At 46.8% G+C, this 12,861-nt stretch overlaps 4 protein-coding genes across 4 annotated transcripts; 3 read left to right on the top strand and 1 right to left on the bottom strand.

Annotated features, from left to right (window-relative positions):
• Positions 1-73: 73 nt before the first annotated feature.
• Positions 74-4,477, top strand: F5891DRAFT_1209208 (DEAD H helicase; the record flags this gene model as incomplete). Its single annotated transcript, XM_041369129.1, has 29 exons — positions 74-108; positions 158-190; positions 243-473; positions 524-571; positions 618-865; positions 916-1,082; positions 1,138-1,203; positions 1,255-1,369; positions 1,415-1,452; positions 1,503-1,549; positions 1,602-1,667; positions 1,719-1,771; positions 1,823-1,902; positions 1,949-2,137; positions 2,196-2,216; positions 2,271-2,349; positions 2,406-2,419; positions 2,466-2,606; positions 2,662-2,942; positions 2,988-3,168; positions 3,219-3,245; positions 3,294-3,367; positions 3,420-3,547; positions 3,596-3,622; positions 3,677-3,692; positions 3,744-3,998; positions 4,054-4,112; positions 4,164-4,223; positions 4,281-4,477. 29 exons carry the CDS (start codon positions 74-76, stop codon positions 4,475-4,477), a joined length of 2,976 nt encoding a protein of 991 aa, XP_041229688.1.
• A 710-nt stretch (positions 4,478-5,187) lies between these two features.
• On the bottom strand, positions 5,188-8,493 carry F5891DRAFT_1126983 (kinase-like domain-containing protein; the record flags this gene model as incomplete). Its single annotated transcript, XM_041364142.1, has 15 exons — positions 5,188-5,724; positions 5,775-6,064; positions 6,115-6,217; positions 6,268-6,333; positions 6,384-6,467; positions 6,520-6,609; positions 6,660-6,706; positions 6,757-6,961; positions 7,027-7,265; positions 7,322-7,330; positions 7,359-7,508; positions 7,568-7,700; positions 7,762-7,869; positions 7,924-8,054; positions 8,166-8,493. 15 exons carry the CDS (start codon positions 8,491-8,493, stop codon positions 5,188-5,190), a joined length of 2,520 nt encoding a protein of 839 aa, XP_041229687.1.
• A 187-nt stretch (positions 8,494-8,680) lies between these two features.
• On the top strand, positions 8,681-10,147 carry F5891DRAFT_1016633 (NAD binding domain of 6-phosphogluconate dehydrogenase-domain-containing protein). Its single transcript, XM_041360955.1, has 4 exons — positions 8,681-9,001; positions 9,067-9,299; positions 9,373-9,746; positions 9,796-10,147. The coding sequence occupies exons 1-4, from the start codon at positions 8,751-8,753 to the stop codon at positions 9,961-9,963; spliced, it is 1,026 nt and encodes a 341-aa protein (XP_041229686.1). The 5' UTR covers positions 8,681-8,750; the 3' UTR covers positions 9,964-10,147.
• A 396-nt stretch (positions 10,148-10,543) lies between these two features.
• Positions 10,544-12,765, top strand: F5891DRAFT_1016630 (uncharacterized protein). The gene is made up of 11 exons (XM_041360954.1): positions 10,544-10,732; positions 10,803-10,873; positions 10,946-10,989; positions 11,045-11,121; positions 11,171-11,268; positions 11,322-11,527; positions 11,581-11,642; positions 11,698-11,758; positions 11,809-12,025; positions 12,075-12,179; positions 12,229-12,765. The coding sequence occupies exons 1-11, from the start codon at positions 10,702-10,704 to the stop codon at positions 12,505-12,507; spliced, it is 1,251 nt and encodes a 416-aa protein (XP_041229685.1). The 5' UTR covers positions 10,544-10,701; the 3' UTR covers positions 12,508-12,765.
• The last annotated feature ends 96 nt before the right edge of the window (positions 12,766-12,861 follow it).

Below are 12,861 nucleotides of genomic sequence, written 5' to 3'. Positions count from 1 at the left end.
TATGAGACATTAGGCATTGAATACAGTTCTTGCATTTGTATCTTCCCACAGACATATTGCAACCACATTTCCTATGATTCGTTCTTCCGCCGAAGGTCTTCTGAAAAGGTTCGTTTGCTCCCCAAAAGTCGTGATAGTTAAGCAAATACGACTACAGACCACTTGAACTGTCTAAAGTAGCCGAACTCAAGTAAGTGGACACGACTATCATTCAACAGAGTAACTACAATCATCTTTCACAGAGCCCTTCTCCCGGATGTCGTCGAGTTTGCTTATATTCCTCGCAGTGACCTCCGAATACATGGAGAGGCGGTTTCTCAACAGAATAAGCGCTCAAACAGCCCTGACTTCATGCTACACCCACAATCTCTTGCTGTTAACACACCATTAGGCTATCGACTCCCAGGTCATGAAGAGGAAGAACACGTCCTCGTCCTAGAATTTGCAGAGAACTTTAGAACCACCAAATCAGGGTGATTCTTGTTGTTTGGGTGTAGTGGAATACATACTGACGCAAAACCAGTAATTTGGTTGATAAACGGAACCAGCGTTTTAAAGATGCCGTCGTCGAGTATGCATACGCCCATTGTTTTTTCTATTGTTGACTCCTAAAATAGGCTTATGAAGGCTACTCCAGAGGGAGAGGTGTCCATGGATCTGCTTCAAGCAGCAGCAAGAGACCACATCCCTGTAAACCCTTCCGCAAAGAAAGCCCTACTTGCTAACGAGTCTCAAAATCTGATAATTCCGGAACCCAAAGATCGGCCCTCTATTGACGATATACTACTTGAGATCCAAAAACAACAATGGTATAAAAATCAAATTGCCGACCGGCGGACATTCAAGGAGAAGCTGGCTATCGAAGGTAGCAATATTCTTTGTGGGTAATTCTTATTTCTGATAACATGTACGCAGGATTGCTGGTTGAGCCTCTTTCGCATACGATACAACAAGCGTTGCGAGAGTCGCGAAATATAACATCACTGTATTACCATCAAGCGGCCGCCATCAACGCTATTGTGCAGAGGAAGCATGTCATTGTTTCGACCAGTACTGCGTCCGGAAAAAGTGTGATATATCAGGTGCTTTCTGTGGAACCGCTTCTGGAAATTTTGAACTGAAGAAAGTTGGATTCAGGTTCCTTTACTAAAGTTTCTAGAAGAAAACTCTAATGCTACAGCCATACTCATATACCCCACCAAGGTTTGTCCTCAATTGTATAACAATGCTCGCATTTCATGATACTTTTTTCAGGCTTTAGCTCAGGATCAGCGTACTGCGCTGGAGCAGTTACTGTGTGCCTGCCCCGGACTGCAGCACATCAAGGTAGCAACGTATGATGGAGACACCCCACAAGATCACCGGAGAAGTAAGCCTGCTGCACTCTGTGCGTGACAATTAGTAATTTCTCCAGCCATTCGGGAGACGGCATCCGTCATCTTCACCAACTTTGTACGTCCGCGTAAACAAGTATCGTTGAGCTTGTTGACAATGCTATCAAGGACATGCTGCACGCCTCTATTTTACCTCACGAGGAGCTTTGGCGGACGTGAGCTGTTGTGTGTTTTCAACTTGACGCTGACGTTGACATGTGTTCTAAGCTTCATAAAGAATATTAAACTCGTAGCGGTTGATGAATTGCATTACTATTCCAATTTGTTTGGGAGGTGAGATTTATGGGTGCACCATTTCATTCCAGTCTCATGAAAACTTCCAAGTCACGTTGCTCAGATCATCCGCCGTTTCCGCAGGATCTGTGCAGCTGTAGGCAGTATGTTCCAGTTGGCTTCTTTCATGTTTTTGTTGACCAAATCTTTGTCAGACCAGCGAGTTGTCTTTGTGTCATGCAGTGCTACCATCTCCAAGCCAAGTCAGCATATGAAACGTCTGTTCGGGGTCGAAGTATGCTCTTATGCTTCTCATTGTGTCTCTTCTGAAACTCTTGCAGGACGTGGAAGAAATTGTTGAGGATGGAGCTCCATCTGGAAAGAAAGACTACTTAGTTTGGGATCCTTTCAATGTTAAAGATATGGATTCTGGGATTGCAAAACTCGGACAATCCGGCCCAACGTGGGAGGCCATCAACCTCATGATATTTTTAATGATACGTGGTGTTCGAGTCATCTTATTCTGCAAGGTCCGTGCCATAATCCAGACTTAATTGGGCTTCAGTGGCCTAACTTAAAAGAATTCAGTTTCGAAGAGCATGCGAACTGGTGAGCAGAATGACACTTAACTTTGAGTGGACCTGGGATTGATGTTGACCGAAGGCGATGAAAGCTCTGCGTCAACGACTTAGCGCCGAGGGACGCCTAGACGTTCTTGCGAAGGTCATGCCTTACAGAGGAGGTTAGTGTTTGTTTGGGGCATCTAATAAATTGCAACTCATCACATTCCATTATTAGGATACTCTCAGGAGGTCAGTGTTGTACACTTTAGACGACATAGTTCTTAGGGACTCGCAGGATCGGCGTCGCATTGAATATGAAGCTTTTTCGGGACACTTACTTGGTATTGTTGCAACTAATGCTCTTGAGCTTGGTGTAGACATCGGTGTTTTGGACGCTGTCATCATGCTTGGTTTTCCATTTGGTATTGCCAACTTTGTCAGTGCCTCTCAAAATTATTCGTGACCGCCATGCTAATCTAATGGATTTGTAGCGGCAGCAGGCTGGTCGTGCTGGGCGGAGATCCCGCGATTCACTGGCTGTATTGGTAGCTGAAGACCTCCCTATAGATAGAAACTACGTCAAATTCCCGGACAAACTCTATAATCAGCCTATGGATGACCTGAGCGTCGATATTGAGAGCAAAGTAGTCATCGAGGCTCACTTGCAATGCGCTGCTCATGAAATGCCGTTGTCTAAGGATGATGCCTTCTACTTCGGTGCCTCGCTAGGTGAATTGTGCGATTCGAAGCTACGGAAAGACAAAGACGGATGGTAGTTTTCTGCTTCATACCTGGATCTACTGCTAACCTCGCATAGGTATCACCCGCACCCCAAGTTTCTCCCCTATCCAGCCAAGCATATCTCAATTCGTGGCGCGGATGACGATAAGTACACCGTTATCGATGTGACGAAAGTCGGGCTACCAAATGGAGTACCAAGAATCATAGAAGAGATTGAGCTTTCAAGGGCTATTTTCGAGCTATATGAGGGCGGAGTGGTGCGCAATCATCTCATTCTCTGAGATCACACACTGATGCTTGTCTTTAGTTCATGCATCAAGGATTGACATTTGTTGTAAGCACCACTGATTAGATATTACAGCCACCCCTGACTGTCGCATAGGTTAAAGAAGTCAGTCATGATACAAAAGTAGCTAGACTTGTGAGGGCAGATGTCAACTGGATCACTAAGCCAAGGTGCGTTCATATCCCATTTTCCGCCATAACAATTCATAAAAGCACATTGCAGAGACTACACGCAAGTACTTCCTCGTTATATAATTCACCACCTTGACTGGACCAACAGGAATGTGGATGCCATGCAAACGCATCGAATCAAAGAGATTGCGAGGTCGCCACATAGAGCATATTTCGGACGTGAGTAGATCATCTCAGGGACAATAACAATGTTCATTGCCCGCACAGGGGTCGATGTGACGACTGTTGTATTTGGTACGTTCAATCCCATGAGGTGAAAAGCTCATTGCTTGATATTGTATTCCGCAGGCTTCAGGAAAATTAGGTGCGTGTGGACGTTGGCTGATATTCTGTCGATCTCGAAGTCGCTATTTAGGGGTAACAAGGTACTCGATATCGTCGACGTTGATACGCCGCCGTACGAAAGACAAGTCACCGGATTCTGGTTCGATGTGCCCAAAGATTTACTTGGATTACTGAAGGAAAAGCATTTCAACCTTGCGGAAGCCATCCATTCTGCATCGCATGCATGGATGAATCGTTTTGCTCTTTCTCCCGACTTGCGGACAGAATGTAAGGCAGCAGAGAAAGAATATAATAAAGAGGAGTCACAGCGGAAGCGTCCCGCTAGGTATATCTGCTTGCTCATTACCAAGTACCATCAGTTCACTTACGTCAGAGAATAGGCTGATATTGTATGATGCATCTCGGAAAGGTAGCGTGTCTGCCCAGGCATTTGATCACAGTGAGCATGCTGTCTCCATGACTCGCCTTAGTTCTCATAGTGATTTCGCAGGCGGCGAAATTTTGCGACAGGCACACGACACGGTGGAAACCTGTCCATGCAAGGATGGTTGTGACAAATGCAAATATATTTTTCAAGATTCATTCTCGTTACTGATCATCTTCACAGGCATTCACAGCGCTACTTGTTCGGAAGGAAATGACGTTGCCTCAAAGATGGGGGCGCTCCTGATTTTGAAGGCATTATTGAACCTTGACATCGATGCCGACAGTGTTGCTACACAATTCGGTTCGCAAGGATCCGAGACTATTGTTGAAGCGACGTATATTCGACCATTGGACGGCGTCCAAGTGGAACCGGCTTAATTAAGTTCCAATGCGCCAGCATAATATTGTAACGGCGCTAGCGCCAGCCCTCGATTCGCTTGTTGTTTTGTGTTCATCAATTAAACATAAATTAGTCTTCTTTAATTTTGGGTTCTGCTAGTACCATGGGATTCTATTATGATGTTCTCCGACTTTTAGATGACTCCATCTTGACTAGTCTTACCAGGAAGATGGGAAGCCGATCGCAAGAGCCCTTGCAACCGGGGACTCTAATTATGTCAAGGCAAGGTCGGTAAACCGAACGCCGATCTAGTGTACGTAGTAGACTAGTAGAGTTTTAAACAAATGGATGTTTTCTGTATACAGTGATCCACAGTGGGATCTTCAGTCATACAGGCTCATACTGCTTCCCGCATGATCGAGGGACGACGTCATGGAGAGTCGAGAGTGGCGACGGAGCTTCGAGTCAAACAATAGGTCTCGGAAGTAAACCGGCCTACGCTACAAGTCACAGGGATTAGAAAGAAGAAATGTGAGTTAATCCATCAGACGCTGAACTTGAGGATCTGGAAATTAACGATCGTGCAGTTTGCTAAAATTCCGACCACGTGCGTAGTTATATGAGATAGCTAAGATGGGAACTCTAGATACCAGCGCAGAGGCGATGACAAACAACGTGGAGGGCCTAATCGCAGGAACTCCAGTGCCGACAATGGCATCCAGCGTGCGTATACGCAATCGACTTCGCTTCACTTGAGAGGATCGAAGTCTCCCCAGTCGTCCTTTGAGATTGGCCTTGTGGTAGTTGTCGGTCGAGTAGGTGCTAGTATGCTCCCCATCGAAAGTGGTGATGCGTGTAGAGGAGGTGATGACATCGAAAATGTAGAAGTAGGCTGCAATGTGGTATGGCCCGATGGAATATAGTTCGGCACGGAAGGAATCGTGCTCGGAGACATAGCGGCGAAGTCGGATAACGAGATATTGTAATTGTGTTTTTGTGCAGGTGGTACTGGGGGCGGTGGCATAGCGAAACTCGCAAGTCGCTGTGGTTGTGCTGGTGGAGATGAGATACGAATTGGCTGACTGGGATGTAGTGTAGGTGATGTGAAAGCAGATGGATCAAAGGTGGTAGATGGAACAGGCTTAGCACCTAATCGTGACGGCCGAGACACTAATGGCATCGTTGATATCCGTGGTGACGAGGGTAGTGAATGTGCCTGACTTGATAGAGCAACTGATGGTTGTATGGTAGAAACAGCAGGGCCTGGAGGTGGACTCTGTGATGGCTGATGGGGACGATCAGCGTGAGTGTTGTCAACAAATATCAACAAGTTACCTCAGGCGTGCCGCTGAAGATGGTCCCCCACACGTCATCATCCCATCCCTTTGAGCTATCTCCGTCGATCACCGTGTCCGGCTTCACAGTAGCACCGTTTGCACGCCCCACCAAACTTTCAAAATCGACACCGGATCGGAAGGCAGGCGACGTGACACCATTGGTGTTCGTTGCTGAGCGATCCTCAATCCTTTGCGAGTCGCGGAGGAACTGATTGTGTTCCTTTTCCACGCGGTCACCGAGCCTACGGATAACGCTCATGAAGCGTTGATATTGTTCAATGTTCAATACTATAATTGCTCTCAGTTCAAACCACCGCGAAACAAGGGATGCTACACACAAGGACCCATTGACATTGTCCACAATTGCGGTAGGATGAGGGTAGCCACAGCTTCTCTGTCAACCTTAACACCCATAGCCTCTTGTACCGCAAGAGTTGCCATCTAAACACTGTCAGACAATGAGAGCCATGGCAAGAACATATATACCTTACCATAACAGCGGGCTCCTTCGTACGAATTTTTGACAACAGTGGTACGAGTTTTTGCGTGAGATTTGTCTACATTGGAGATGTGAGCGTCTAATAAAAAATATTAAGGTGACGCAAACCTGATCAAGGGTTTTTACCAAGCTAAGGAACGTTACCAGCGTAGCGACCTTTACAGTTAATATTCTGGTTTTTGTAAACACCAACTGCACAATGCAAGATTCAGCGTTTTTCATGAACGACGCGTTTGCAACTCACGGCCACTCGAGGGAACAGTACGCTGGAAACCTCGGCGTAATCAATTGTCTCACAAAGATCTGGAACCACCTTTAGGGCACGCTCTTGTACCTGTACGTAATCGGATCATGCTATGACATGTCATTTATTGACAAACTCACCATAGCATGCTCAGACTCCAGCGCATGATACACAAGTGGGAGAACCTCTGAAAATAATGTAAACCGTGTGAGATGTAATGCCGATTCGGTTGCTCACGTTCGCGAAAAACACCCTTTTCAGTTTTACTCTGCAACATGTGGAGATTGTCCAGAAGCGTCAGCATATTCTGTGGCGGGTCCTTGACGGTGAACAGGGGCTTAAGACTAGGCAGAACAAGCGAAGCGAACTGCGGCGCAGAAAGAACGTTGGAAATGGCAAATACATTCGGAAGGATATACGGAAGTAAATGCGTGTCTTTCATCTGCCAACGAAACGGCGTTCCGTCAGGTCTGCAGCTTGAATTGGAAACAGGAACAGGACACGTACCTCCTCAAGTAAGGATGGTAAGATTTTCCGTGTGCGTAGACCTTCTGAGAAGCGATCCAAAACCCCTGTTAGGCCACGCATGAATGAAATTTTCTCCTCTCGCGTCTTTGCAGTGAAGTTCGAGCGATCTAGGAAGTTAAGTGTGGAGATCGGTAGTGAGGAGAAGAATGGATGCGAAGGGAGCGTCGATGGAGTCGGTCGGCTACTCGAACCGCGAGTAATGAGCGATCGAAGGAGGTCTACATAGAGTTGTGCCTCAATGATTCTATAATAAGCTCAAGCGAAGTAGAAGAACCTTGCAAATCTGCGTCGAGCTGCCCGATGTCCGGGACGGGACGACCAGCACTTGTCCCTAAGGCCGCCTACATTTCCATGGTTTCTGAACGGCGGACTGCCTTTACAATGTACGGCATATATCAGACAACCGAGGGAATACATATCTGATGCAGTGATGAGGACTTCATCCAATGCGTATTCCGGAGCTGTCGATCCGTGGAAATTGGTCAGATGGCACATGTTGTGATAGCAGCGTTGCACGCACCGATATAATCAAAAGAACGCTGAATGTATGATGGCACGCGACCATCAAAACCAGGAAATTCCCAACGGGTCGGAGATCCATCCGCACCAAGGAGGGGGATGGTAAGGCCGAGGCCAGAAATTTTCCAATCACCCTAAAAAGCGGCGACTAGAATGTAGCCACATGGATGGCCATCAGGAATGGAAAACACTTACGACGTCGTTGATGATCACACATTCAGGTTTCAAATTGGTGTGAATCAATCTCGCAGAAGTGTGCAGAAAGGATAAGCCTTTGCACAGCTGCAGTATGCCTTTCTGAATCTGGATGGAGTCAAACTTATTAACGGCGTTCCGCATCAAAAGAAGCAGACGGACTTCGATTTCGTCTAACTCAACTAGAGGCGTATGGCGAGACCCACGTGGTATCGAAAGATCAAGTGACGAAAGCACCGGTTCCGTTGCAAATATCAGTTCGGTCCTGGTTTCTTCAAGGGGTTCAACCATTTCTTTGTGAATGGTAAGCTCAAAAATGCGTACGTGGGGAGGGTTTTGTATGCCCTACCCAAGATAGAAGGATGGCGCAGTTTGCTTAGTGCTGCCGCCTAAAGAACGACGACTGAGCAGAAAGCGGTGGGTTAATTGACGTTGTAAATATACCTCTGCCTTCAAAACCTCCAAAACTCGCTCCCTGGATATAGGACCCAGTCCTTCCATTTCAGCGCGTTTGTCAAGGGTCCATACGGAAACCTTCTTGTTCGTGACTTTATGGGATGCACCCTGAACTCTCCAGAGACCAACTTTAACGGATGGCAACACTGGAGATGGAAGCGAGTTCGAAGATCCCGGTGGACCTGGGGTGGAGGGCCTGCTGCCATATGACGAGGCAATATTATACGACTGAGATATGGCTGTTCTGGAGAAAAACGAAGTCGCAGCTGCAAGCATCTTGAATTTGTAAATCCACGTCAGTTATTGTCCCAGAGGACCGTAATAATAACCCAGACCAGTGCCAGACGATTCACGAAGTACTAAGCAAGACGACGGACGTGTAGCTGACATAATAATAGCTCGGCACGTGACAGTCACGCGCTTAATCCGGCACGCTTCCCCGCATGATTTGAAATGATCACGAGGGTAAGTCGGACCTTGACTAGCTTGACTACTGCACTTCTCTCCCGAACGTAGCTCTGACAAATTTCACCATGAGACATACTGCCAGAGTCTTTCAGTCGCTTGAGCGACAAGCTATGCGTGCCAAGAGCACTGCATTCATTGGTCTTGGTCGAATGGGCTCAGAGATGGCCTTCAACTTCTTCTCAAAGACATTCGCAGAATCACCTGATACCCGCTTTGTCGTGTGCGACGCGCTCCCAACCAGTGCGATTACCTTCCGTCAGAATTTTATGGCCCAGTTTCCTGGGGCACACATCGACATTGTGCTCACTCCCAAAGAGTAAGCCCATTCCTACATTCGAACCGCGTAGCTTCCCCTTTACGACATCGCCACTTGGAATCTAGGGCAGTGCATGCTTCTCAAACAGTATTGACGATGCTTCCATCCTCGCCTCAGGTCCAGACCGTTTATTCTGAAGCAAACGGGGTCATCCCTGCGTTGCAGTCTCTGAGCGCCGCGGAGTTGGCGCGCTCTCTTTTCATCGACTCTACAACGCTAGATGTTGGAATTGCCCGAAGCGTTGCGGCGGAGGTGACGTCTGCAGGGGCGCAAATGGTGGACGCACCCGTATCGGGTGGTACGTGCTATTGTTATTCATTGCCCCCGCACCCCTGCTTACACGTACGATAATATTAACTTTATCCAAATAGGCGTCACAGGTGCCAAAGCGGGCACGCTGGCTTTTCTTGTTGGCGGAACCGAGGGTGCTTTTGCGCTGTCGCAGCCGATCCTCACCCACATGGGCGCTCGCATTATCCATTGTGGACCATCGGGCGCTGGTCTTGGCGCGAAAATATGTAACAACCTTGTTCTTGGAGTGCAACAGATTGTCGTCGGGGAAGCAATGTTGCTCGGACAGAAGCTGGGTCTGGATCCGCGCATACTTGCAGGGGTGATCAACAGTTCTACCGGCGGTTGCTGGGCTTCGTCAGTCAACAATCCGGTACCGTATTCGCTTGCCGACAAATCTCCTCCATGCGAACGTAATTATGAGGGCGGATTTGCGACTGCTTTGATGTTAAAGGCAAGTTAGACTTCCGGCGGCGAAGATGTGCTTCCTGAATGTCGTATAGGATATGCTTCTCGCGACTGATGTCGCGGCCTCTACCGACAGCCCATTGCCACTAGGGAAATCTGCACAGAATTTCTATGCCGAGACGTTGAGGCATCGACCGGATCTGGCACAAAAGGACTTCTCTTCTGTGTACGAGCGCCTGGAACAAATGGGACGAGAAGATTAAAGGGACCACACGGACTCGGACTTACAGATAGCGTTGAATATATCCGTTCCGCGCAGAAAGTAAATAATAAACGTTTGGGCGCGCCTGAGGGTTTTACTTGTGCCTACAAGCTCCCATAATGTCCTATTAGTCAGTACTGTCCGGCGGCAACGAAATTACGGAATCATTCATGGTTGTACATAAGATAGGGTGGTTTTGACGTGAAAATTGCTCCGACCGTGGGCTCGCCGAGTCACTGATCGATCGCGGCGTAGTTTAGTGACCCTGATTATTTAGATAAATTGTCCAAAAACATATACTTATGTTTTTCTGTGAAGAACGTGTAGGCCTAGATGGTCAGGTACGGGTACCTGCTGTAATTTACGTTATTCTTCCGCGAAAATGTCGGTGAGGAAGTAGTTTTGCGGTGCAGGTGCATGTGGATAATGCTACTAATAGTAGTTGGTAACGGCTACTAAGCAAGTAAGAGTGCTAGTTGGATGATGACTAAAAAATTCTGGGGAGCGGTTCCTTTTTTAAATTTATGGTTCATCGGATGAAAGTTTATATATTACGTAATAGAGCAAGGGAACTTCTTTCTCTCGAGGTTGCCTCCGCGACGCGGTCGGGTACAGTAATAACATGGTATAAAACTTTGGCATATAAATCACCCTAATCTCGAAATCGCTGTCAGTGAAACTAATCATCCCTCCACGCCACACTCTCCCTCTCCTCTCCCTCATCAGCAGCGTCCACTACATGTCTTCAAAGCCGAGTGCTATCATTTTCGGTAACTGCTATCACTACTGCCCATGGTCCCAAGCCGCTCACAATTACTTTTTTCAAATTCACTTGTACAGGTGGTCTAAATACATGTTCACGAGCACTAGCAGCATTACTTGTCCCACCTGAGGGGGAGAGACTCGTTTCGGTATGTCAGATCTCTCAGATTGGTTCTCATCGATAGTTCATCTCACTCACCGGTTCCATCTATCCATAATAGCACCTTCGTATCGTTGATAGATTCTCCGTTAATCCGCCCACAACGTGTGTAAATTTTATTACATTTTCGTCCCTCTCGTTTTGATCGGCAATTCCTTAGATATCTGGGCGCAGAGTTCCCAAAGGTCCTGGCTCAACCCGATGTTGAATATCGGCAAGCTAATCTAACCATTCCTTGTATGTACTCATTTTACGTTTCACTGCATTATTCATTATCTCTTTCAAGCTGTGGTAGCGTCTGCCTTCGATCCCCCGCCAGGCAAGGCACCCTACTCATACGTCTTCGATCTCACCGGTGAGATCAATCATGACCGCAGTGAAGTTGTACGACTTGTTTCTACTTTTAAAATAGACCAATCTTCTCATCTCCATTCTAGATTGCCATCAAATTGACTTTCAACGTCGCTCGCATCATCGGTCTGGAGGCTGCCCGTAGAAAAGTCAATGCTTACGTACGACTACAGCAACCCGTGTATGAAACCTCAGACAAGGGTCCGCATGACGAGAAGGAAGATGTCAAGCCTGTGCGACCATTAGATGTCTGGTGGCATGAAACTCTTCGAATGCTAGCTTCTATTGATGAGTAGGTTCTTGAATTCTTCTTACCTAATGTGTTATTTCTGACTTGCTATCCAGCCTTCCTCTTGTCGTCCTGCGAATTGGATTTGTATATGGCCCTTACGTCGAGTTCGGACTCTGTAAATTTATCTTCCTCGCTTTTTTTTCATGACACGAGATTAACGTTCTTGATAGATCCACTAGTGATCACCGTTGCGTCCATCTACGGTTACATGAATAAACCGATGAAAACACCGTGAGTCTAGACCTCTTCCTCCGCTCAAAACCCTCTCATCTCCGTTTCAGATGGGGCCCGGGAAAAGATGGCGTCAACACAGTACACATAGATGATGTTTCAGGCGGTTTATGGGCATGTGCCAAGTGGATAGCCTCACTTGGCCGTCAGCAGGCAAATTTAACTGCGGGAGAGAAAATCTATTTTCATAATGACAGAACCAAGGTCAAGGATACCGAGGGCACGTGCATACCTGATGCGCAACCCGTAGCACCTGTCTTTAACTTGGTACGTAAGGTCTAACTTGGTGGTTTACATTTTCTCATGTTTTACGCAGGTTGACGACTCAGAGATGACTATGGCTAAGGGAGGGTCAATGATCACAGAATTTTTCGGCACGACGTTTGAGTTTTACTCATTCTTTGAAAATGCCATGGCAAAGGTGCGCTTGTGTTACACTACATTATCAAAGCTTTATTGACTCTTCGAAGCTCAAACTCGACGACGTTGTCGAAGAAATCAACGAGCACCACGTTGGTACCTGGACTGAAATGCTTCAGACATCCAATCCTCCGATTGTACAGACCCCACTCGATGCCTATATGGACCACTGGGCCCTATCACGGCGCAAACTTTCCTATAACAACAGCAAAATCAAGAAAGTCATCGGATACAAGCTCGTACGTCCACAGTTCACGCACGACGCGCTCCGCGAAGTGGTGGATAAGTGGAAAGCGGAGGGCTCTTGGCCAGCACTTGAAGGCCGTTAAATTATTTCATGAACGACCGTCGGTGTGTGCATTTATTTGATAAATTGCTTTGTTGTGATTATAGCCTGGAATGTTTTTTGTTGTTAACCTTCTCTCCTGCATTCTATAGTCGTATTCATGTTCTCTACGCACCGTGATCGCTCATCATGTCACTGTCCATATTTGTTGTATCTTGCTTGTTTGCTATACGTACTCACTAATATTGTGGTCAATAATGGAATAATGTCGTGTTATAATTTCATCGAAGTTTTTCAGTTTTGTCATGAGTGATCGTTTAAATTTTACATCGTTCTTAGATCAGTGAGTTATGACTAGGCTGTTTAAGACTTTTACATAATTCGGTAAGTACTACTT

This window comes from Suillus fuscotomentosus (genome assembly GCF_016647785.1).
Source record: "Suillus fuscotomentosus strain FC203 chromosome Unknown F5891scaffold_11, whole genome shotgun sequence".
Lineage (NCBI taxonomy): Eukaryota > Fungi > Basidiomycota > Agaricomycetes > Boletales > Suillaceae > Suillus > Suillus fuscotomentosus.
This window is presented reverse-complemented; position numbering and strand designations above follow the sequence as displayed.

Bases quoted from the DNA above. Each gene is read 5' to 3' on its own strand.
- F5891DRAFT_1016633 (XM_041360955.1), top strand. From the start codon at position 8,751: ATGAGACATACTGCCAGAGTCTTTCAGTCGCTTGAGCGACAAGCTATG. The intron at 9,002-9,066 runs GTAAGCCCATTC...CTTGGAATCTAG, and splicing joins ATTGTGCTCACTCCCAAAGA to GGCAGTGCATGCTTCTCAAA. The intron at 9,300-9,372 runs GTACGTGCTATT...TTATCCAAATAG, and splicing joins GGACGCACCCGTATCGGGTG to GCGTCACAGGTGCCAAAGCG.
- F5891DRAFT_1016630 (XM_041360954.1), top strand. From the start codon at position 10,702: ATGTCTTCAAAGCCGAGTGCTATCATTTTCG. The intron at 10,874-10,945 runs GTATGTCAGATC...TATCCATAATAG, and splicing joins AGGGGGAGAGACTCGTTTCG to CACCTTCGTATCGTTGATAG. The intron at 11,122-11,170 runs GTATGTACTCAT...ATCTCTTTCAAG, and splicing joins AGCTAATCTAACCATTCCTT to CTGTGGTAGCGTCTGCCTTC.